General features: G+C 66.5%; 2 protein-coding genes across 8 annotated transcripts; one reads left to right on the plus strand and one right to left on the minus strand.

Annotated features, from left to right (window-relative positions):
• The first annotated feature begins 1,806 nt into the window (after window positions 1–1,806).
• OST4 (oligosaccharyltransferase complex subunit 4, non-catalytic) lies at window positions 1,807–2,624 on the plus strand. The gene is made up of 2 exons (XM_075144723.1): window positions 1,807–1,902; window positions 2,241–2,624. The coding sequence occupies exon 2, from the start codon at window positions 2,242–2,244 to the stop codon at window positions 2,353–2,355; it is 114 nt and encodes a 37-aa protein (XP_075000824.1). The 5' UTR covers window positions 1,807–1,902; window position 2,241; the 3' UTR covers window positions 2,356–2,624.
• On the minus strand, window positions 2,563–22,656 carry AGBL5 (AGBL carboxypeptidase 5). 7 transcript variants are annotated; one of them, XM_075144722.1, is made up of 15 exons: window positions 22,368–22,656; window positions 21,816–21,987; window positions 20,383–20,549; window positions 18,408–18,585; window positions 17,256–17,434; window positions 16,117–16,675; window positions 15,318–15,487; window positions 11,219–11,354; window positions 10,365–10,555; window positions 9,460–9,691; window positions 7,071–7,084; window positions 4,595–4,664; window positions 4,080–4,126; window positions 3,724–3,881; window positions 2,563–3,368 (listed from the first exon to the last, which is right to left on the minus strand). In XM_075144722.1, the coding sequence occupies exons 1-15, from the start codon at window positions 22,559–22,561 to the stop codon at window positions 3,049–3,051; spliced, it is 2,787 nt and encodes a 928-aa protein (XP_075000823.1). In that variant the 5' UTR covers window positions 22,562–22,656; the 3' UTR covers window positions 2,563–3,048. The 7 variants fall into 7 exon arrangements, with proteins under 7 accessions (XP_075000823.1, XP_075000818.1, XP_075000816.1 ...); XM_075144717.1 differs by lacking the exon at window positions 7,071–7,084 and having other exon boundaries at window positions 2,563–3,117; window positions 3,292–3,368; window positions 4,595–4,710; window positions 9,483–9,691; window positions 22,368–22,655; XM_075144715.1 differs by lacking the exon at window positions 7,071–7,084 and having other exon boundaries at window positions 4,595–4,710; window positions 9,483–9,691.
• Window positions 22,657–22,879: the final 223 nt, after the last annotated feature.

The raw sequence follows: 22,879 nt of genomic DNA on the forward strand, positions 1-22,879 counted from the left end.
CTGCACCTCACGGCCGCAGCCTCCCGCTCCTCACCCGCCCGCGGTCCCCGCGCAGCAGCGCTGGCCCATGCGGGGGCTGCGCTCGTGGTTCCCCAGCTCGGGGCTCCCTGGGCTGGGGCTGCCATGGTCCCGTGGGCCCTGGTGCTGCCGTGGTGTGGCCCCCGGCACCGGGCGCAGCCGGGGAGGACGGGGCAGGTCTCTGCCCGCAGCCTGGCCTGGCCCCGCCGGCACCGCCTGGGGTGTCCTGCAGCCCGGCACGCAGCAGCCACGCACCCGGCACACGGCATCTGACACTGCCACGTCCCTGGGCGCCCACGGCACCATGTCCCCATGCCAGGTGCCGTGTCCCCACGGCAGCACTGGCGTCCTGTGACGAGTGCTGGTCCAGAGGCGGGCACAGCCCCGCACCCCCAGCCCCACCCTGACGCCGCGGCACCGCGCTGGGGACAGGGGCGTCACCGGGGCAGCGGGGCTGCAGGAGCAGGGACCCAGCGGGGAGCAGGCGGTGACGTCGCTGCCACCCCAGCCCCGTGGTGGGATCATGGCTGCCCTAGACCTGGGCCTGCAGTGACACCATGGCTTCCCCAGCCCAGGCAGTGATGTAACAGCCTCCTGGTGACATCACACCTTGGCCCCAGCCCCGGGATGACGTCACAGCCTGGCGCAGCGGCGCGGGAACCCGCCGCTATCTGGGGCTCATCGAATGTGGGTTAAGCACAAACAGCTGCCGGCAGCTGGGCGGGGGAGGGGAGGAGTGGGGGATGGGGGTGGGGGGCGAGAGGGGCCAGGGGGATGGGGACTCGGGGGCTGGAGGGCCGGGGCTGTGCTTGGCCGGGCACCCAGCCATGGCTGTCCCGAGGGGGATGGTGTCACCCCTCGTCTGCGCTCTCAGGGGCCATGGGGGGCTGTGAGGGGCTGTGGGGTGCCCTGGGGGCTGTGGGAGGCCCTGGGGGGCCCTGGGGGGCCGTGGTGCAGGCACTGCTCAGCCCAGGGCAGCCCTGGGCCCGTGCCAGGGGCTGGGAGTGGGGCCAGGGCTGGGGGACGCCAGCCAGAGCCAGGGAGGGGACAGCGGGGCCGGGGCCTGTCCCCGAGGGGCCCAGCCCCGTTCCCAGCGCGGCCGGGGGGCACGGGGACGCCGTGGGGGGAGGCTGTGGGGGGGCCGGACCCCCAGGGAGGGCTCGCTGCTGGGGCTGCGGCCTCTCCCATCCCAAGCCCAGCACGGCCCAGCACGGCCCCGCCAGCCCCGCAGGCCCCAGCGCGGCCCCAGCCCCGCAGCTATAATTAGCCCCGGCCGCCGGGGCCGCTCCCCCTGCCGGCGGTGCCGCCCGGCCCCGCCCCGCGCTCGCCGCAGCCCCGCCCCAACCCCGCCCCTGGCCGCAGCCCCGCCCCCAGCCCCGCCCCAGTCCCGCGCCCGGCCTTGTATGGAGACGGCGGCGGCCGGGAGGGCCGGGGGGGGGAGGGGGCCCGGGGGGCCCCAGCCCCGCCCCTGCCCGGAGCCCCGGGGGACAGCGGGGCCGGGGGGGCACCGGGGGGGGTGCGGGCAGGTGCCCCCCGCCGGCCCCTGCCGAGGGCCTCGGGGTGAGCCAGGCCGTGATGTCACTGCGGGGCTGGGGCCAGCAGCTGTGACGTCACTGTGCGCGGGAGAGAGGAGAGGCCTGAGGCGACGGCCTGGCCGCGGCCCGGCAGCCGTGATGTCACAATGTGGCCGGGACCAGGCACGACGTCACCGCGGAGCCCGAGGCGGGTGTGACGTCGCCTCCCCCACCGGGTCGCGCTGCCGAGGCCCCGCCCCGTTGTCCTGGCGCCCCGCCCCTCCCGCCGTGCCCCGCGGCCGGAAGTCGCGCGCTGCGCAGGGAGACGTGTCGGTAGCGGCAGCGGCGGCGGCGGCGGGGCCGACAGCGCGTGAGCGCCCGGGCGGGGGGGGGCGGTCCCGGGGTCTGCCCGCGCAGGGAGGGGATGCCGCCCGGGGGGGGGTCCCCGCCCCGCTGGCGTCCCCGGCGAGGCCCGAGGGGGGGCCGGGTCTTCGGGGTGGTGCCCCGCTGGGGGCCCGGCCGGGAGTGGGGGGCCCCGCCGCACCGAGGGTCCCAGGCGGGAAGGGGAGTCGGGGGGCTCCTGCCCCGGCTGAGAGGGGGGTCCCAGGCGGGAGTGGGGGGCCGCCCGTGGGTGCGGGGCCCAGCCGGGCCCGGGGGGTCCCGGCGCGGGGTCCCGGCAGGGGGAAGCAGCGCGTCCCTCCCCGGCAGGATGATCACGGACGTGCAGCTCGCCATCTTCGCCAACATGCTGGGCGTGTCGCTCTTCCTCCTCGTCGTCCTCTACCACTACGTGGCCGTCAACAACCCCAAGAAGCAGGAGTGAGGCGACCCGCGGTGAGACACGGCACCGGCACCGCGCCGGCCCTGCGCCGGCAGCGCTCAACCCCCTCCCTCCCGCAGGGCCGCGCCGAGCCGCACCGCGACATGGTGGCCACGGGGGAGCCAGGCCCAGCCACACGCGGCCCCTCACCCCAGCGCCCGGAGCATGGCGGTGCCCGCCGCAGTGCCGCGCTGAGGCGGGAGGCCGTGCTTCCTCCAAACAAACTTTAACGAAAACACAATAATACAAGACAAAACCGTGTGACGTAAAAATATCTCCCACCCGCTGCCGGGTCCCTCTGCCGGTCCCGCGGGGAGGAACGGGGCCGACCCGGGGTGGGAGCCCGCCATCGCTGGGGAGCGGGCACTGACGCGGGATGGGGCGGCGCGGCGAGCCGTGGTGAGCCATGTTAGCTGGCCCTGGAACCGCGCGTGGTGACGGCCACAGCCGGGGGTAGGCACGGTGCAGGGCGAGCCGGCGGCTGTGCCTGGTGCCCGGCGGGGAGAGGGGGCGAGCGGCAGAGCGGTCTGGGGGCACCGACACCGCCTGGGCTCTGTGCCAGCGCAGCTTTGGTCTGGAGGGGCTGCGGCGGCTGTGGGGTGTGCCCCGGCCCTGCCGAATGCGCAGGTGCAGACCGCGGTGCGGGCTGGCGGCGCAGGGCCTGGTGAGCGGCAGGGCCGGTGCTGGTGGCTGCGGTCAGGCCTCAGCGCAGAAGAAGAGGAGGTGCCGGTAGGAGCTGAGCGAGGGGGGGCCTGCGGCCAGGCGCTGCGATGGGGGAGAGCGGGGTGAAGAGAGGCTGTGGCCACAGAGGCTGGGGCAGAGGGGCTGGAGCCCCCTCCCCAGCGCTGCGGCCCCTGCCCGGGCCCTGCCGGCACGCGGCAGAGCAGGGCTGGGGTCCTCCTGCCCACACCGCAGCCCCCTGCCGCGGCAGGGCCGTACCTGGGGGTGCAGGCCCTTGCCCCCGCACAGGAAGAGTTGCTCGGCGCCGGGGGGTGCGGGGGCCTCCTGGCAGAGCCCTGCGGGGATGGAGACCGGCGTCACCGCTGGCGGGGGCACGGCCGCCCCACGGGGCCCAGCACGGAGCAGAGTGTGGGGCTAGGCCAGGGCGTCCCCTGGCCTGTGTCAACGCCAGCCCCTGCGCCTGCCCTGCCGGGGGGCTGGTGTGGGGGTCCCAGCCCCCCGGGCCCCCTCTGCCCGTTGCAGCATGTCGGGGACACCCAACCGGGGCTGGGGGGTGACGGTCCCCTCCTGTGCCACGGCAAGCGGGGCCAGATGCAGGACAGGTGCTGCGCCTGCAGCCCCGTGCCGGGCCCTGCTGGAGCGGGTACCACAGCAGCCCCGGCGCCAGGGCTGTGCCAGGCCATGCCCTACCTGGTGGAGGCTGTGAGGCCTGGGACCCGCCGTGGCTGTGCTTCCCAGCCCGGTGGGCTGCGGTGCTGTCGGCGCAGAGCCCCGGCAGGCTCTGGCCAGTCGCTGCCCCCCTCCTCCGCACAGGGATCCTGCTGGGGCGCGGCGGGGGGCCCCCCGGGCTGTGGAGAACCACACGCCACTCCTGCGGTGGCTGCCGGCGGTGGGGGGCTGCAGCCCCCCTCGGGACGGAGGGTGCCTCTGCTCAGGCCCCCCGGCAGCTCCAGCCCTGCTGCCTGGCGGGGGCTTCGCTCAGGGCTCCCACCGCCCCGGCACAGACTCTGGGCTGGCCCCACACCGCGGCCGACGCCAGCACCTACCCGGGCTGCTCCAGGGCTCTCCTGGCGTCCAGCTTCTTCGGGAGCATCTGCAGAGAGGGGAGGAGAAGGGAGAAGAGAGTCGGTGCCCGGGAGGGGTCTTTGCCCCGGTCTAGTGGAAGCCCCCCACAGCTGCTGGGGGTCCCACAGAGCCGGACCCATGGGTCTGCGCGGCTCGGGAAAAATGCACGTGGGGCAGAAACTCCTGGCAGTGCCCCGCAGACGGGGGCGTCTCAGCCCTGCAGATGGGGGTCTCCAAACTCTTTGGGAAGCCCCCCAGCCAGCCCAGGTGGTCGGTGTGCAGCGCCCCACACGCTGGGATGGTGCGGATGGCGCAGGAGAGGGGTCTGAAGCCCCCCAGCGCAGCCCGGGTGCGGTTTGCCCCCCGGCATTCCCCAGACCCACGTCCCCCAGGCCCGGCTGGTGGAGCCGTGGGGCAGCCCCCTCCCAGGGCGCGGGGCCCTGCCGTCCCCCCGGCTCCTCTCCCTGCCCCGGGCCCCGCTGGTGCACAGCAGTACCTGCAGCAGTGCTGTGCCGTGGGCAGCTGCCGGCTCTCCTGCGCTGCGCTGGGCCTCCCGCGGTCCATAGCTGGTGCTGGTGCTCGGCGCTGCCTGGGCACCTGCCGGCAGGGTCCCTGTGTGACAAACGAGACAGAGCTCAGCCCGCGCCAGGGACGTGCCGGGGTCGGCGAGCGGTGGGGAGGGCGCTGGCTGCCTGCCCTGGGCGCACAGAGCCGCCGCGGTGCGGATTGGCATTGCCGGCCTCACCAGGGCTGGGGCTCCCACCGCAGCAAGGGCACGAGGCACAGCCCCAAAGCCGAAGAGCGAGAGGAGCCGCTTTGGCAGCTGCCGCAGCGCCGGCGGGGAGGCCCATGACAGGCACTCGACAGCTCAGCGTGGGGCCGGGGCCGCTGGTGGGAACCGAAGCCGGAGCCAGGAGCAGCAGCACCAGACACGCGGCTCAACTGCCGCAGGACAAAGCTGCGGCCGAGGACTGGGCTTTGCGCCCGCGCTGGCGCTCAGCTACAGCGCAGGAGACGGGCAGGGGCGGCAGGGCTGCTAACGGGGACGGGCACGGCTGTGCGGGGCAGGACTGCAGTGCCAAGCCCATGGCAGGGCGGCGTGCCGGAACAGCCTGCAGGGAGCTGGGGCTCAATCCCGGTTCATGCTCCTGGCACTGCTGGTGTGATGTTTGGCACCTGCCACAACTGGCTGGGTGCCGGGCTGGGCTGCACCCCCAGCGAGGCCACGGGCAGCACTGCGCTGGGGAAGTAACGGACGCTACGAGGGCTGCCCTCCGTCAGCAGGGCTGCGCGGGCTGCCGAAACGGGGTAAGAGAAACCTCGGGCCGCTCGAGGGCAAACACTGAGCCCTGCACCCGGAGAGAACAGCCCGGGGGACAGGGACGGCTGGGCGGTACCAATGTGGGGGCCGGCAGCACGCCGCGCACGAGCCCCCTGCATGCTTGGCCATGCTGACGGTGTCGGACAGGACCAGCCCTACGAGCAGTCGCACGCTGCCTGGCCGAGCTGGCAGCGCTCACGAGCTCAGCCCGCGCCTACGGCAATCGCTCGGCAGCCGAGGAGGGGGACGGGGAAGGCACAGCGTGCAGGTGGGGGTGCTGCATGGACACACGAGCACGGGTGCCTGCGAGGTGCCAGCAGAGCTGAGGCGTGCGAGGATGTGCTGGGTTTGGCTGGGAAAGAGTTAATTTTCTCCACGGCAGCTTGTATGGGGCCGTGTTTTGGAGCTGTGCTGAAAACAGCCAAGCCAGGGTGGTTAGCTATTTCGAGTGGCCAGCAAGGAGCTGGGAGGGGGCACAGCGGGACAGCTGACCCCACTGACCAAGGGACATCCCAGAGCACGGAACATCCCGGGAACGTCCCCTTTGGAGTGATGGCGTTTGTCTTCCCCGGTCACCGTTGGGCGCGATGGAGCCCGGCTGCCCTGGGGTGCCTGAGCACCCGCCTGCCGTGCGAAGCAGCGAAGGGGTGCCTGAGCTGGCTTTGCTTTGCTTGCGCGGCATTTGCTTTCCCTGTTAAACTGTTTTTATCTCAACCCGGGATTTTTCTCGCTTTTACCCTTCCCATTTGCTTCCCCGTCCCACTGCGGGGGGAGCGGCTGGGGGGCTGAAACCATGCCAGTGTCCCCTGGGGAACGGACACCACGTACGACGCCTGAGCAAACCTGAACAACGGCGGACCCCACAGCAAATGAAACCCTGCAAGCAGGAGCGGACAGGAGCCAGACTGCGGCAAAGTCTGTGCCGGGGCAGGTTCGTGGCACGCAGAAGCACTCTCTCTGGGTGGTGGCTTTATGGGTGACAGCGGATGTCACCAGTGAGTGACAAGTCTTAACCTTGGACTCGTCACAACTGAAATGGCACAATTCGGTGAACTCCAGCCAGGATAGGCCAGTGGCAGCCGAGGCTGCACAGACAAGAGGGTCCCAAGGGGGTCCTGCAGGGACCCCACGCTCCCCAGCACTCGCGAGGCTGCGGGCACAGCACGGGTCCGGTCTGGGCTCCCCGGGGCTCGGCCGACGCAGGCAGGCTGGAGCAGGAGCCGTGGAGAGGATCAGGGCTGGAGCACGGGGTGTCCGAGGGGAGCCTGACGGAGCAGCCCTCGGGGAAAGCAGCTCCCGCAGCAGCACCGTGCAGGCACAGGCTGTGCCCTCTCCTCCCGCGCTCGCACAGAGGCCTGCCCTTCTCCCCGGCTCCCTTTTCAGTCGCTGCTGCTCCTCAGACATGGCAGCTGTGAGACAAGACCTGGCCTGGCAGCGCCCGCGGCTCCACTGACCACCGGTGAGGGCTGCACCCCTGCAGCCGGCTGGGCAAACTCCCCGCTGCATCTGCAGGGACACCGGTCCCCGGCGCAGCCAGGGCTCGCCGGCTGACACGGAGGAGAGACAGCAGGGCAGGAGGCCCGGCACTGGCAGCGGCAGCCAGCAGACATCTTGGGCACGCGCCGTGCCGGAGGGCTGTGGCTGGAGCCACCAGGAAAGGGCTCCCTTCCTGTGAGGCCCGGAGGAAGCAGCCGGGAGGGGGACGCGTCTCTGACACCTGTCAGGGCCCCGGCGCGAGCAGCAGGTCCGGGACAGGACATCCTCTGCGTAACCCGGCCATCACCGGGGGACGGCTGTCCTGCAGGGAGAGCAGCCCGCCCGCGCCTGCGGGGCACGGCCAGTCCTCACCCGGACGTCCTGCTGGTGGGGACAGGCTCCTGCCCGTTCCACATGGGCAAAGATCTCGGCAGCATGTGCGTGGAAAGGGAAGGACAGGACACGACCGGGCACAGTGTCTTCATCCTGCGCCATCTAACCACCGCCTCGTCACGCCTGGGGCTGCAGGCAGGAGCTCAGCATTCCCGTTTCCTTCCCGGCTGCCTGGGGCAGGAAGAGTCCATGACAGCATCCCGGCACCACCCCAGGACGGGACAGCCAGCAGGAGGGCAGCAGTGTGGGGTTCGTAAGGCAAAGCTGCGAGGTCAAAGCATTCCTGGGCCACATTTCCCCGCACAGACGCGGCAGTGCCAGTGCTGCCAGGGCCCTCGCACTCGGAGAGTGGCGGCACTGCCAGCAGGCAGAGCCGGGGGTGCCTGGGGTGCCAGCCAGACCGGGCACACAGACGGTCAAACTGCGAGGTGATGCTGGGGCACGGAAGGAAGAGCCACGTCCCAGTCCCAAGAGCCAGGCAGCTGGGGCTCCACCAGCGCGAGGGCAGAGCGTCCCACCGGGCACTCGGCTCTGCCGGTCACGGCTGCCCTTGCCGGAGGAGGCTGTGCAGGCAGCACCCGCTGGCGCGGCAGCCAGCACGCGGAGAGCACAGGCTAGGGAGGCAGAACGACGCTGATCCATCCTATTGAGACAGGCTCTTCCCCTCCAGCCCCCCAAGGTCTGTTCCTGCTCACGCACCCGACCGTCACCGACTCCCCGGCAGCAGGGGTCGGGCCAGTGGGTCGCTCCCGCTGGCTCCGGGGTGGGCCAAGCATGAACGGCAGAAGGAACAGACATTACAACGTGCCCATGAGAACATAAGCCTTTTATTTCCTCCCCACCATGTTCTCATGGCAGATGAGAAACAGTCACTACAAAGTGCTGGAAAGCAAACATGGAGGACGAAGCAACGTGAGAAACACAGGCGGAGCACGAGAAAGAAGCCGACAGTCGGAACCGCAGCGATCTCCCCCGAGCGCAGCACCAGTACACAGAGCCTTGACACAACAACAGCTTCAGAGTCACACCCAGAGTCACACAGGCAGCCCCCTCCGCCCGAACGCGGACCCTCGCTCACACACCTCTGATCTTTGGGCACTGGGATACTTCAGAGCACAGCGCTCACTGGGGCCTGGAGACCCACAGCAGACTGGGGCTCCCAGTCCAGCCCCATTTCCTCAGCTGGGGGGGCTGCGGGACCAGCCCACAGAGCAGCACGGGGCACCATCGGCCAGCCGGCTGCAGCACCGAACTCCCAAAGGGCCCGGAGCAGCGCTGCCTGCCCTGCTACAGCCTGCAGCGGCACTGAGCCCCCTGCCCAGTGGCGAGGAAGCCAGCACGGGGGGCACAGCAAGCACCTTGCCTTGTTTTGGCACCTCCCCGCTGCCAGAGCGCGGTGCAGCCGCAGGGCTCACCGGGTGCTGGCGGCGGGGCGGTAAGCCGGGGCCTTTCTCCCAGCCCGTGCAGGCAGCTTGGCAGCTCGGGTGCTGCGAGTCGGCCCCCACCGGACAGGACTCGCCGCATGTTCAAAGCCCCCAGTGACTAATTACAGCTCTGCCAGCCCACTTCGCCATGACCGGAGTCATGTGCCACGATCGACTGCTGCTCAGCAGGTGCCTGGGAAGGGAAAAGGCACTTTGGTGTATCCCCGCAGGCCTCGGGAATGCTTTGGGAGCAGCTGAGGCTGAGGGAAGCGGAGCGGAGGTTTTCCATGCTGGCTTCTCCAGAAGCCCCGCAGCCCCTGCCCCGGGTATCTGCATCGCCAGCGCAGGAAGGGCCATCTCCCCCGGCAGCCCGCAGCGGACAGAGTCCCTCTAATCTCGGTGCAACAGAAGCAGTGGGCAGCTTCTGCCCAGCCAGGGGCTGCAGAGGCGTTGGGCAGGAGCTCAGCTGGGCCCGCTCGGTTCCCTGCAGAAGCCGGGCTGCGGAAGCCACAGGTCTCGCCGTGCAGTGTTTGTCCTGGCCCAGCCAGGGCCACTCCACTCGGCACGGAGTGCGGAGCTGAGCACGGCATCCAGGACCCTTCCGAGGGGACGGGGCGGCGGTTCACACGCACTTCTTCCACGCAAAACCACTTTTATTACGTCAAAGCACACTGTTAGGCTGGCACAGATCTCTCCTTAGGGCTGCGGCTTCGCACAGCAGCTCGACAGGTACTGGATCAAGCGCACGAGAGGTCCCCAGCCCAGCTTACCTCTGCCCAGTGCCGGGGCTCTGGCGCTGCCTTTCTGAGGACTCTGGCTTGCAGCGGCCGGACCCGAGGGCCTGCTGCAGCTGAAGGTGAAGCTGGGGGAGGCTTTGATCTGCGGCGAGTCCTGCTGGCTGCTGCCGCTCCCGCTGGTGCCGTTGCTGAAGCTCCTCAAGCGGGACAGGGTGTTGTCGGAGGCCGAGGTGGGGAGCCCGCTGGAAGGGGATGACAAACAGGAGGCTCAGCCCGGCTCTGTGGGCAGGGGCTCCCCTCCGGCGGCCCCTCTGCGCTCCCCCCCATCCTCCCCGGCCAGTTCTGCCCCACAGCCCAGGCACTGAGCGTTAGGCTGCTGCTGCTGCAGAGACACCGTCTCCGTCAGAGCCCTGGACTTCTTCCCCAGTGGCTGGCAAGCAGCTGGGAACAGGAACAGAGCCCATGTCACAAGGGGCTGTCCCTGAGCAGCAGCGGACCCCAGTCCCCCTCGCTGTACGTCACCGTCCCGGCAGCCGCCGGGCAGCAGCGTTGTTTCAGAGTTCCCACTCCCTCACCCCCCGTCCCAAATCCATCCCAGTCCAGCGCTGGACTGGGCTGGGGAGAGAGAGAAGCAGAAGAGATGCCAGCAGATAATCAACTCCCAGTTACTGGGGCAGGTGAACCCCAAACGGCTTCACCCTGCACGGCTGCGTGCCCCTCTTGACTCCCGAAGAACTACACCTGCAGTTCACAAAGCAAACTCTGCAGGGACAAGCACGGGCCCCGACAAGGAGGGAAAGCAAGCAAATAAGCCTTGGCTTCGTTAGCTGCAGGGTAACTCACTTGGAGTACATTTATCATCTCTAATTGGCGTTATCCTGCAGCTCTTGAACACTCAACCCGGCAGGCCCTTACGTGGAGCTCCTGGGGGGGGTCCTGGCACCTCCTCTCCTCCGCGGGCCCCCGCCTGCGCCCTTCATGCCGCGCACGTGCTTCAGCATCCAGGCTCGCAGGTTGCTGAGGCAGCTGTGCTCCGACAGGACGATCCGGGGCCAGGGATTGCACTCTGCCATGTCCAGCGCTGCCACAGCCAAGGCTCTCCCGACCTGCCAGGGCAAGAGGCAACTGGTGAGAAAGGCCTCGAGAAAGAGCAGCAGCTCTCTGGGACTTGAGGCAGGAAAACAAAGAAAGGAAAGCAAACCCAACCCCAAATCCCAGACAACCCCCCAGAGCTTGTTTCATCTCCGTTACAGGCTCCAGTTGAGCTCCCCGGTGGGAGCAGTGTTCCCGTAGGAAGCCCCTCTGAGTGTGCAGGGCAAGGGCGAGTCAGGCGCCCACGGCCACAGGGACCCACTGCCTCTTGCTGTGGGCTACACGAGAGCAGGCAGCCCCACACTCAGTGGGGAGCGACGGGGACCCTGCGTGTCAGCAGTGGCGCGAGATGCAGAGGGACAACCCCGGGCTGCCCCAGAGGCTGAGGGCAGAAGCCTCCAGTCCCAGCCAAAGCCTTTTGGGGCTGGGGGTAGGGGTGGGGGCAGGCACAGACGGTCCCGCAGCCTGGGATGGGCTTACGGCACTGACACTGAGAACACCCCATCTCCTGCACACCCCTCCGAACCCGCGCCACAGACCGGCGCAGGGACATGCAAGCGCAGAAGCGGGATAGAACGTTAGAGTTTCTTCCTGGGTGCCGAAAGTGCTGCCTGCAGCGCGCGGGGCAGGGCAGGGCTGCGCTCGCCCAGCCGCCCTGCTGCTGGGGGTCCCCTCACCTGCTCAAACAGCTCCACGGTGTATTTGGAGGGGAAGGCGGGAGGGGGCGGCGGGCTGGCCCGGCCGTTGTCGTGGCAGGCCACGGGGATGCTGTTCACCGAGCGCCCTGTGTTGTAGTTGCACTCCAGTGTGTAGCTGTGAAGCACAAGGAAGCCCACGTTACCCGACGGATCCACACCTGCCCGAGCACAGGAGCATTACTGCTGCGATGACACCGAGCAAGCAGAGCTGGGGTCTGCCCTCAGCCCCGGGAGGGGAGGCTCCGGGGGGAGTCTGGAGAGAAGACGTGGCTCCTGCCGTTGAGCTGCAGCTCTTGCTGCGACCTGCTTCAAGTGCGCTTCATTTTCTCATCTGCTGAGGTAGGAATAAAGGAGGTAAGAAAAGCAGCAGTTGGCCGTCAGGTGGAAGCCAGAGGCGTGCCGAGGACAGGAGAGGCACCTGTGACACAGCACCCAAGGAACCAGACTCTGAAATCAATGTCCCCAGCCCTGGGGGAGAGCAGGAGCAGGAGTGGCCAGTGATCACTGAGCTCCCACCTCTGATCTTAAATCAACAGTCAGGGCATCCACAGCTGCTAGGGACACCCCAACTGCTTTTCAGGGTGAAGCAACTACCAAAAGATGTTCTCTGGTTATCCTAAAAGGGTCTGCAGTCATCCCTGGTGAGTTCACGCTAAGGACAGGGCGAGAGATTCACAAAGAGCACAGGAGGACGGATGGCACGTCGTTCCGCAGGAGCCAAGCCTCGCACTGTACTGATTTTCTGGCAATGAGACACTGGACCACCGACGTGGCACAGACTGTGGGAGGCTTCAGGGAAACGGCAAGAGAGCCGCAGAGCCATCTCCTTGTCTCTCCACGTCCAGGGAAAAGCCAGCAAGAAGTCACTGGGATGGAGCTGTGGGTGCGACACAGAAGGTCTGCACCGGCGAGCCCCGCGCGGAGGAGCAGCCCGGCGTGCTGCCGGCAGAGCCAGGCGTGCGCAGGGGGCAGGAGACCAGTGGTGGAGGAGGGAGGGAGGTGAGGACTCGGATGTGCTGTGCAGCCAGCGTGCGGAGCCGAGGCACTTGCAAAAGCACATATGGCCAGGATGCGTATCCTGATAGTTTGCAAACTGATAGCAGGAGCGCAGGTAACGAGCAAGGGGAACTGGGAACTCTCACTGAGGAAACTCAGTAGAACTGGGAAAGCTGAAGCCTGGTGGGAGGATCGGTGTGAGGGAGGTGTTAAACAGCCCAGCGGCAGGGGCATCCCGCTGGGGGAAGGCCTGCCACACAGCCCGCTGACGGAAGAAACTCGCCTTCACCTGCCACGGTGTGCCGGCCCTGTCCTGGCACCCACAGGGCTAACCACCGCGGCACCGACCGCTGCGGCACCACGGCAGCCCCACCAGCAGCGTGAGGCCAAGTGGACACACAGCTCGGCGGGCTGCAGAAGGCAGAGGGGATCACCCCTTCCCTGTGTGCGCCCCCAGCTGCCGAGGAGCTGGAGAAGGGGCCCTGGATCACCCCTCTCCAGGGGGTCCTGTAGCCCAGCACAGCCCCCCCGCCCGCTCCACGCCCCAGCAGCTCTTGCTGGCACTGGCACTTTGCAGGCAGAGCAGGGAGGGAGGGGGGACTGACAGACCGACGGACGGACAGCCTGCCCCGGCTGTCTGGGCAAGGTGCCACGTGGGGAGCAAGGCCGCAGCTCAGCTCAGCGGGGCAGAGCAGGGCTGAGCCTAGTTAAACCGAAATGGCCAAAGATCGGAGCCCTGGAGCTGCGATACTGCAGCGATGTCAACATTGCCCACTAGCGACAATGATGACCAATTTTCTTTAAAAACTGCCCGGTCCTGAACACACGCCCGGTTGGACGGTGAGACTTTGTCAGGACAGCTCCTGAGGAACCCACCACACGCTTACAGTGCCTCACCTCCTCACCAGCTCAGTGGGACCCCTCCAAGGAGCAGCCCTGCCGGGGGCCATAGCCTGGGGCTATTCTAACAGGGGCGCCGAGGGTGGGCACTGCTGGACCTCATTCTTACAGACGAAGAGGAACTGGTTGGGAGCGTGCAGCTCGGGGGCAGCCTCTGCTGCAGCGACCGTGCGATGGTGGAGCTCAGTAGCCGGGGTGATGTGCAGCTGGATCACGGACAAGGAGGAACCCGTTAGCTGGGGATGTGATGATAAACCTCAGCCTTGTCTGTCGTGACCGTGAAATAGTGGAGTTCATGATCCCAAGGGAAGGAGAGCAGCAGAGCACAGACCCTGGGCCTCAGAAGAGCAGATTTTGGCTAATTCAGGGCACCAGTAGGGGGGATCCCATTGGATCCGAAGGACAAAGGAGCTTAGGAAAGGTGGCAGGTTTTTTAGGACAGCATCCTCCAATTGCAGGAATGGTCCATCCCGGTACTCGGGGAGATGGACAGATGTAGCAGGAGATGAGCAGGCTATGGGGAACCCGTGATGGAGCTGCACTGCAGAAAGTAGCGGGTGGTGTGTGGGGATCGCTCTGTGAGATCGGGCTCCAGGAGGAAAACCACCAGAAATGGAGGATAATCAAGTTGGGGATCTCCTGAGAACCCCGAGGGCTGCTGAGGTCCTTGTGGGGCTCCTCTAGGTCATCTCCAGAAGGTGACAGGTAGTCAGGGGGGGCCCTGATGGGTGGAGAAAGGCAAGTATTGCATCTGTTGTTAAAAAAGACCATGCAGGGACCGAGAGGCCGGGCAGCCTCACCTCGGTCCCTGAGATACCGAGCGGGCCCTCCCGGAGCACGTTTCTGGAGGCGGGAAGAAGAGGGTGACTGGGAGCTGCCAGCCGGGATTGCTTGCATCTGTCCAACGCTCAGGGATAATTCAGCTTGCTAACCCCACAGAAAACCAGCGAGTCTCCCTCCCCGTCCGTCTGACCTGCCCGTGCAGTGCTGCGTGGCACGGGCACCGAGAGCACTCTGACACCAGCAGAACGCCCGCCACGTTTCAGGATGTCGCTGCTGGATTAACCATGGGCTGTTTCCTGCCAGCTCCAGCAAATGGGCACAGAGCAAGCCACACCAGCAACCCGCGCCTAAAGAACTCGTGTATTTGTTATTGCAGGGTGGGTTTCAGCTGGATCGGCATGCTCCCTGACCCGGCCTGCGGCCAGGCGCAGAGAAGCAGCGGAGCACACAGCAAGTGCTGAGGAAATGGGGGAAAGAAAGGAGCTGAGGGAGCCACCATTTCTGCTGGCAGCCTGGTCCTACACCAGCCTCAGCCAGCAACGAAACCGCACCCGCAGAGAGCAGGAGAAGGGGCCCAAGGGTTTCTGGGGGATGTCCAGCGCTGGTAGGAAGCCTGGCACTACGTCCACATTTCCTCAAACCACAGATTCCTGGGGAATGCGGCATGAACTAAAGAAGCATTACACACTTCTCTTCTTGTACTCTTCCCTCGGCATCTGCAACTGGCCACCAGCGGGGCCAAACAGGGTGAGACAGGCTGTTGGTCTGATTAGTTCAGCCATTTTTATGTTTCCAGCAACCACAACAAAACAGGCCAAAAATATCCCATCCGTTGTTGGAGAGAGGCATGGGGCTGCTACGGGTCACACAAATATCCTCAGCTCACAGAATTACGGATTGGTTGAGGCTGGAATCTTGCACGGCAATCTCGCACGCAAGGTCTGGGGAAGCTGAGCCCATTACAACTAAACAGGTTTTAATTACAGCTCAATACAAATATAAACATCTGGGAAAAAGGAGAATTCCTTCTGGAAAGCCGCACACAAGCAGCTCTACAACAGCTAGAACAAGAAGCCAGAGCAGCTGCAGGAGGGAGGTGATAGGACAGGAGGTACAAGAGGAAAAGGAGCCAGGCTGCGAAGCAGGACAATGCCTGCAGGTCAGGAGCACGGCAGCACCTGGCATGGCCGGGTCCCGGCCTCTGCACCGAGCACATAACCCTCTTCTTGGCCGGTTCAGACAACAGGCAAGTCCCAACCCCACCGGAGAGCCGTGCAGGACACAGCTGCCTCCGCAGAAGTGGTTTCAACTTTCCTTAACGACCTGTGTCCAGCAGACCACCCCCTTCCAGAGACGTCAGCCGGCACGGACGTTTAGCAAGCGAGCGAGGTTTGCCTACCTGTGGATGATCCCCAAGGCTTTGTAGACGGCCACTCGCCCGCTGCCCTCCTTCGACTGCCCGTCCCGCTTGTCTTTGGCGTACATGTTCTTCTCTGAGAAGTTACAGCCCGTGAAGTCGAAGTGAGGCGAGTTCAAGGAGATGAGTTTGGGGAACAGCATGTTCTCCACCTGCGATGCACAGAGAGGAACACAGGTGACTCTGGGGGGAGCCCTTGGCTGTTCATCCTGCTCCAGCGCTACCAGTGCCAAGCTCTGGGATGCACTGGGGTGTTGGCTGAGGCTGGGCCCACTCTGCCCAGTTCCAGCGTCTCCCACGCTCCAGCCTTGCGCAGGGGACGCTGCCCACCCCCGCCTGCCCCCTGCCCACCTCCAGCAGGGAGAGGCAGCAGCAGGGCTCTCCCGACGGCCTGCTCGTGGAGGTGGAGAGGAGGGAGCCCAGCGGCACAACTCTTCCCCACTCTCTCATCCCTTAGGAGAAGGGCCTGCCCACGCCAGTTCCCAGGGGGGAAGCTGAGACCTGCTGCAGCTGCTCCGACCACAGGCTGGGGAGAGGAGAGGGAGAGGGGAGGACAGCAAGCCCCACCAAGCACCGAAGGCAGGGAGGGCAGCCAGCCCAGCGCCCTCTCCTTGGGCACCAGCCCTGTCCCGACAGGCAGCTCGGTTTCTGGCGTGACAGGGACCTCCTACCCCCTCTCCCAGCAGTGGGAGGGAGCGTTCGGGACCCTGGGGAGGGGGCAGAGCGGCGAGAGGGTCCCAGCCTGTTCCAGCACCTCTGTACTCCTACCCCCTGCCCTCACCTGATCGTTCTCATCACTGAAACTGTTGCCGTACATGAAGCAGCCGCGCTTGGAGGCATGCCCGTGGAGATCGACGTAGTAGGCCAGCCCACTGTCCTGGGGCAAGATGGTTTCGGGGAGAGGTGCGGGCAGAGGCCTCCTGGCATCCTCCTCACAGTGCTCCGTGGTGTGGCTTGAAGGGAGGATCCAGACAGCTTGGTCCTTGCGGCCCAGCTCGGCGGCCGGCGCTCCCGAGAGCCGGGGTTCCTGAGAAGGGCTGAAGTACGTGCTGGCACGCCAGGTGCTGGGTGAGTTGCGGAGGTTATTGGCTTTCTCCAGCTCTGACAGGGCTGCCTCCGGGGACAGGGCGTTGCTGCGGACGGAATGGTTGGAAGATTTTGTGCTTAGCGAGCTGGTGCTGAGTGGCGAGACGTATGTCCTCCAGTCAGGAGAGCCTGGCAGGATGCGGCTGTGAATGTGGTGGTAGAGGAGGACAGCTTTGGCCCCGTACACTGCAGGGTGCAGCTCGGCGTCGGGGTTGAGATACTGGCGGTTCAGGTTTACCCCACGGGAGTCAGTCCTGCAGGGAGAGCAGAGGAGACGTGAGGTCCTTCGCACAGCACCATCTGCTCTGCGGAGGCAGACCCGACCTTACCTCGTAACGGCCGAGGCTTTGGGCTCTATCCTGCAGTACAACTGGCCAAACCACCCCCTCGCAGGCAAGCGGGCAGAGACTCTGCCCCCCAGCAGCTGGGGCTCTGTCTCCTGGAGTGGCACTTGCCCCAGCGAGACAGAGCCCCGAGCGATCTCTCTCCCTCCTCCCTGAAGCTGGCCCAGCTCTGACACGCCAGGGAGAGCAAGGACGGGACAGCGTCTGATCGCCTCAAAGGCGCAGGGCAGCATTGCTTGCCTGAGCTAGAAAGCCCTGATCCAGCAGGAGACCTATGCAGGCAACAGCAGCCCCAAGCCCTCGCCAGAGATGCCGGGAGGTAGCAGGGAGAGGTTGCTGCAGCCTGCGGGCCTCAGCTCACTCTTATATTGACGCAGGATCTTGGGACTGTTCTTCACAACCATCGTGAAATGCTCAGCAGACTCCAAACCAGGAGACCGGCCCAGCTGGGACCCTGACGAAGGTGCAGCTGCAGCCTGTGCTCACTCACCGATAGTGGCCTCGCACCACCCCATCGGGGTTCAGCATGGGAATGAGCTTAAAGACGAACATCCGCCGCAGCATCTGGGCGCGGGGGTCCTCCTCCCGCAGGATGAAGTCCAGGAAGCCGTTGAAGACGAAGCTGGAGGGTGTTTCTCCCGGGTGGACTCTGCTGCTCAGGAAGAACACCTGGGGGCAAACAGACAGGGGTGATGGGCAGGTTCCTGTCTGCCCCGAGATGCTGCGATGCCTTAGCCGAGGGGCCAAGCGCTCCCTGGGGCTCCTCCCCTGCACCGTGGCCAGGCACCATGCTGCCCGAGGCGGAGATAAAGCCTTTATGTAGAGCAGACAACTAGGGACCAGCTGCGGCAACACAACAGTTTTCGGTGGCTTCTTGATGCGGTGCCTCTCCTAGGTCCTGCTTGGAATAAGGTGGTTATCCCTGTGTGCGACTAAAGGGCGGAAACCCACAGCCTGCCACCAAGAGAAACCAGAGCATGGGTGGCAGAGCAGCAGAGCCGCAGAAGCGCCCCAGGGAACAGCCCCGAGAGATCCCGCAGAGCAGGGAACGAGCCTGACTGCGATGACGACATAAAGCACCTCCCGAAGAGCCCTTCTCTTGGTGGGAGCTTCTCAGCAAGAGACGCGCGTGCAGCCTCCCGGCCACCCATCCCAGCTCTGTGCAGCCACAGAGGGAGCTCCCTGCCCGTCCCCGTCCCTAGCAGGCAGGGCCCACCTACCTACCACCCCAAATACAGCACTTCCATCAGTTTCTTCACAGCTAACGGAGCAACAGCATTAAAAGGATGACAGAACAAAACTCCTAGGAAACGAAACACTAATTTTTGCCCTGAGGAACCCATGTGTGGTGCTACCAGAGGGCATTTCATGGTGCTGAGATGGTGTGGATGCACTAGGGCTCCTGGTGGGCTACCAGTTCCCGCCTTGATGCGGGATCTCACAGACTCTCTACTCCCCACGCTCCACCCAGTCTAACGCTCCAGCCCTCCAGGACACGGCACCTTTCAGGTCAGAGATGCGAGGGTGGCAGCAAGGCCCTGACACACAGACCATCGCTGGCCGCATTCGCCACACAGACACACAGTCTGCTGGCCGCATTCGCCATCCCCGACGCAGCCCCAAAGCCGGCGCAGCAGCTCACCCTCTTCCCTGTGAAGCGGCGCGGCCGTGGAGTGGTCGTGTCTGGGAAAAGCTTGTCCAGCCGGGGCTCCCGCTTCTCCAGCATGCCGTGGCACGAGGTGACGGTGAGCAGGTCCACTCGCAGCTTGTCCAGGGAGTGGCAGAGCAGCTCCCGGTGGTAATAGACAGAGTCGAGGGGGCTGCGGGGCAAGGGGCGGCGCTCAGCCAGCCTGCCCTGGTCAGCTGGCAACACACGGGTCAGAGCCTCCCCCTCCAGGGAAGAAAGCGGCTTGGCTGGGGCAGCTGCCATGCTGGATGAGCGTGCTGCTGGGCCGGGGACAGGGCACCGAGCCTCACCCCAGGCCGCTGCTGGAGATGCCCTTAGGGAGCCAAGGGGGCTCCCAGCTGGGCGGGGGATGCTCTCCCCACTCAGCCCTGAGTTCTGCCTCCAGCCGCTCATCCAGTGCCGCAACCCTGCTCACTCCGCTCCCCCGGAGTTCAACAGCCCCGGCCCGACCAGAACCACCAAACCCTCTCCTGCTGCCTGCAGGCGTCCGCAGCTGAGCTCCCCTCGGAGTCCGCCAGGAACACAAGCGCTCCCAAGCAGCCGCTCATTCGGAGGAAGAGCGGTGGCCCAGGGCCCCCTGGCTGCGGGGAGCAGTGGGCAAGCGGCTGCTGCACAGCCAGACCCGGCGGAGGTGCCTGCGGCCGTCAGACAGCCAGGTCATCCCCCCGCGGCAGCACCAGACCAGTCGGGCGGGGAAATAAACGCTGATTGGCAAGAGAGGCTGGCCGCCTCCGAGGGCGTCAGCCAGGGCAAGCAGGGGAGGCAGCAGCCCCCGTCCTTCGGGAGCCCACCGCGGCCAAGGCAGCACCCAGCGGCAGCCAGATGTGCGCAGGGTCACCGGCAGCCCGGGCACCAGCCAGCCTGCCGGCTGCTCGGGGGTTCGATGCAACGATCGCACACAGAGGGGAGCGCGACCCACCTGCACAGCGCAGAGACCCCCCTCACCCTGCTGACGGCCCCACCCAGGCCCCCGGCAGCTCCTGCTGCGTCAAGGGAGCCGGGGTCTCCCATGGAAGGGTTTGGTCGGGACCACCGAGCCCTGCTGCAATCCCGAGGGTCTCGGGGGCCTCCCATCAGTAGGTGAGTTTGACCCACAGAGACTAAAATATCGCCGTCAGACCCTTGCCGACTGACTGCCAGGTTTTGAAATTCTCATAGCTCTCCATCGTGTGACAATTTAAGAACAAACCCCTTTCAATAAACCATTGCTCATCCCTTGTCTAAGAAAAGGTATTTATGATCCCAGCCCCGCAGCATGGAAAGCCTCTGGGGCCAGGAGGGGCTGCAGAACAGAGTTATCCGCAGAGACACCTGAAGACTGACTCTGCCCTCCTCCCCCTCAGCCGAGTGTTAAGTTCTCCTCTGACTGCTGAGGAGAAATTCTTCAGATCAGAGGAACTTCCCAGCACGATGCACAAAGAGCCCGGCGCTAAGGCTGGCTCTTGGCGGCGAGATCTCCCTCTGTGACAGCAGTTGTAGAGGAAGGGAGCCATGGGAGAGTTGTAGAGGAAGGGAGCCCAACCTTCCCACAGCCAGGAGGGCGAAAGCAAACGAGGTCTCAGCCTCTGAAAACCCCCTCTCCTTAAACCGAGGGCTGCAGTTCTGTTACAACCCCTCCTCAGCCTCTTCCGCCTGATGCGAACCTGCCCTTGGGAACGGCAGGGGGATCCAGCCCAAAGCAATAAAGGACCCTCTGGAAGCCCCTCGGAAGCGCATGCTCGGGGGGAGCTCCTGCAGCGGCTTGTGCAGAGCTGGGGCGCGGAGAAGCAAGCACCAGGCAGCTGCCAGGGGGAGCGGAGAGCACAGAGACCCCACCTCTACCCTCCACCCCGCTGCAGCCAGAGCTGGACAACACCACGCTTCCGCAGCGGGAGCAAAGCCTGGGCTGGAAACGGGGGGCTGGAAACTGGGGGGGGCGGGGCGTGCGCACCTGCTGGGAGACATGTGCCTGCACTCCTGGAAGCGGCCGTCCAGCTGCGCCAGCATCTCCTGGCACTCCGTGTAGGAGAAGGGGTAGCAGAAGGCAAAGTAGGTGGTGGCACCGCGGTGCTCCAGGAAGCGGTGCACGAAGGACAGCACAAACTGCGTCTCCACCATCTGGGACAAACACAAAGTGGAGGCTGAGCGGAGGCACGGCCCCAGGAGCCGCGGCCGAGGCCATGCAGAGCCACCTCCCAGGCACAGGCCAGGCAGCCGCGGCCACCGCAGGCCCCCGTGGGTCTCCTCTGCTGCTCGCCCTTCTCTCACTGCCCGGGAACCAAAGCTGCGCTGCCAGCAGATCCCAGCCCGCTTCACTCAGATCCCCGAAACGCCAGGCTGTTTCCTACAAAAGCCCTTGGTTCCCCGCTTGCCCCACTGCACGGCACTTGGGTCCCTGGAGGGACGCCAAAGCCTCGCCGTATGCCTGGCTCTGGGGCAGGGCTCTCTGGGAAACCCAGAGGGTTCCTTCTGGTGCTCGTGCCCACCCGCCAGCAGTCAGAGACCGAACAATAACTACTCTATTTCGGCAGGCTTCGCAAAGTTAACAGGTGCTGCAAAGCTCAGCCGTGTGTCGTGTCTCTCCCTGGCGCTGGCACGGGCCAAACCGAGCATTACCTTGTCCTGAGCCAGGGGATGGGAGGTTCTCCCTTGCCCCTGTTCCATGGGGTGGAAGTGGGGGACATGCTGGGGGTGTCACTGCCTCCCCACAGCAGCCTGCATGGAGCAAGGACGACCCAGAGCACCCGCAAGCGACTCTCCCGCAGGCAGCTCCTGCCAGACCGAAGACAGAAAATGCCAGGACCAGCAAACTCCTGTTTGAGGCTCTACAGCTTCACAGGGCGGCGAGAGTCAACCTGCTGCCGCAGCTGTTCCTGCTGGCTTCGGTTCCCGAGGCTCTCAGCCCAGCGCTCTGCGGCCTGCACCGCTCCCCCCGCGGGGGCATCAGCTCTCTCACATGGCATGGCTTGCCGTCAAGAGCCATTGACCGGCCACTTTGACAAGTGATGAACGGGATGGGAAGCCCCAGAGAGCAGTTCCACAGCCCCCCTGTCACACCCAGCGAGAGCCTGCGCCCCAGCCCGAGCTGGCCAGTGGAGAAGAGCTCCTGGGTCCTCCCGTCCCGAATGCTTGGCCCTGGGAAGGGGTTTTGTCACTAAACCCCAACCTTTCCCTTGGGGCCACCAAAGTACAAACCAACCACTCACGCAGCCCACTCCACCTGCTGCGGAAGGCTGGAGGTCACCCCAGAGCGGTGAGCAAGGGGCGTTTGTGTCCCCAGAGCTGCTCCCCACCTGGAACGCAGGGTCCTCTCCCTGCCTGTCACTGCACTTCAGCCGAGGGACCCCCAGCCCCGGCACAAGCCCCCAGCCCCTGCGCCCGCACCTCGAAGCTGGGCCGCTCGCGGATGCGCTCCCAGCGGGGCCGCATGGGCAGGGTCCGCACGAAGGGGGACATGCCCTGGGAGTACAGCCGGCTCTGCTTGTTCATGTTCAGGATGTGCAGCTTGATCAGCTTCCCCGGAGCCCCCCCCCGCACGCTGAAGTAGAACCAGGACCTGGGGAAGGACAGCAGCGCCGGGTCAGCCCCTGCCCTGGGGCCCCAGAGCCCACCAGTCCCCTCCTCCCGGGCCCCTCGACCTCGCCAGCCACGCCCCGGCCCTGAGGAGCCTGTCAGATCCCCGGGGGGGCACAGACCCCGTGAGCCCCCCCCCCAGGGCATCCCCGACCCTGCTAGCTACCCCCCCCGGCCCCCCACAGCCCCCCAACCCCAGGACGGCGCCTTCCCGGGCCCCTCGCACCGCACCGGCCACCCCCCGGGACCCCGCCAGCCCCCTTCCCCGGGGGACTCCCAACCCCGCCAGCCCCCCCAGCCGTTCCCCCGGTCTTCCCAGCCCCTCGTCCCCCGCGGCTGCCCCGACCCCGCCACCCCCGTTACCTGTTGCCGTTCTCATACTCGGTCTGGGCGCAGTCGGGCCGCGTCCAGACGTTGAACTCGTAGTCGGCGGCGGGGAGGGCGGTGCAGGCCGCGGGGCTGCCCCCCGCCCCGGGCGGCTCCACCTGCTCCACGTGCGCCAGGTTGCCCGAGTCGAAGCGGGAGCTGAAGAGCAGCCCCCCGCAGCGGATCTCCATGGCTGCCGGGCCGCCGCGGCCCGCTCATCTCACCGCCCCGCTCCGCTCCGCCGCCCGGCCCGGCCCGGCCCGGCCCGGCCCGCCGCGCCGCCTAGCAACAGCAACGCGCGCGCCCATTGGCCCGCCGCACCCTAGCAACGCACCCGCCCGTTGGACGGTGCCTCGGCAACGGGCGGTGGCGCCGCGCGTGCCCCTCCTGCGCCACGCCCCCTGCTGGCCACGCCTGCCCTTGGCCACGCCCTTTTGGCACGCAGGTGCGCGCGGGCACGGAACGCGCGTATAGGCGGAGACGTACAGTGCACGCGGCTACACACACTC

Source organism: Calonectris borealis, chromosome 3 (assembly GCF_964195595.1).
Source record: "Calonectris borealis chromosome 3, bCalBor7.hap1.2, whole genome shotgun sequence".
NCBI classification, from domain to species: Eukaryota; Metazoa; Chordata; class Aves; order Procellariiformes; family Procellariidae; genus Calonectris; species Calonectris borealis.

Excerpts from the sequence above, each read along its gene's own strand:
- OST4 (XM_075144723.1), top strand. The coding sequence starts at position 2,242 with ATGATCACGGACGTGCAGCTCGCCATCTTCGCCAACATGCTGGGCGTG.
- AGBL5 (XM_075144715.1), bottom strand. The coding sequence starts at position 22,561 with ATGGAGATCCGCTGCGGGGGGCTGCTCTTCAGCTCCCGCTTCGACTCG. Across the intron at positions 20,550-21,815 it reads GCGAGCGGCCCAGCTTCGAG|ATGGTGGAGACGCAGTTTGT; the intron begins GTGCGGGCGCAG and ends TGTTTGTCCCAG. Across the intron at positions 9,692-10,364 it reads ACCCCCCCCAGGAGCTCCAC|CGGGCTCCCCACCTCGGCCT; the intron begins GTAAGGGCCTGC and ends ATCCCCTTCCAG.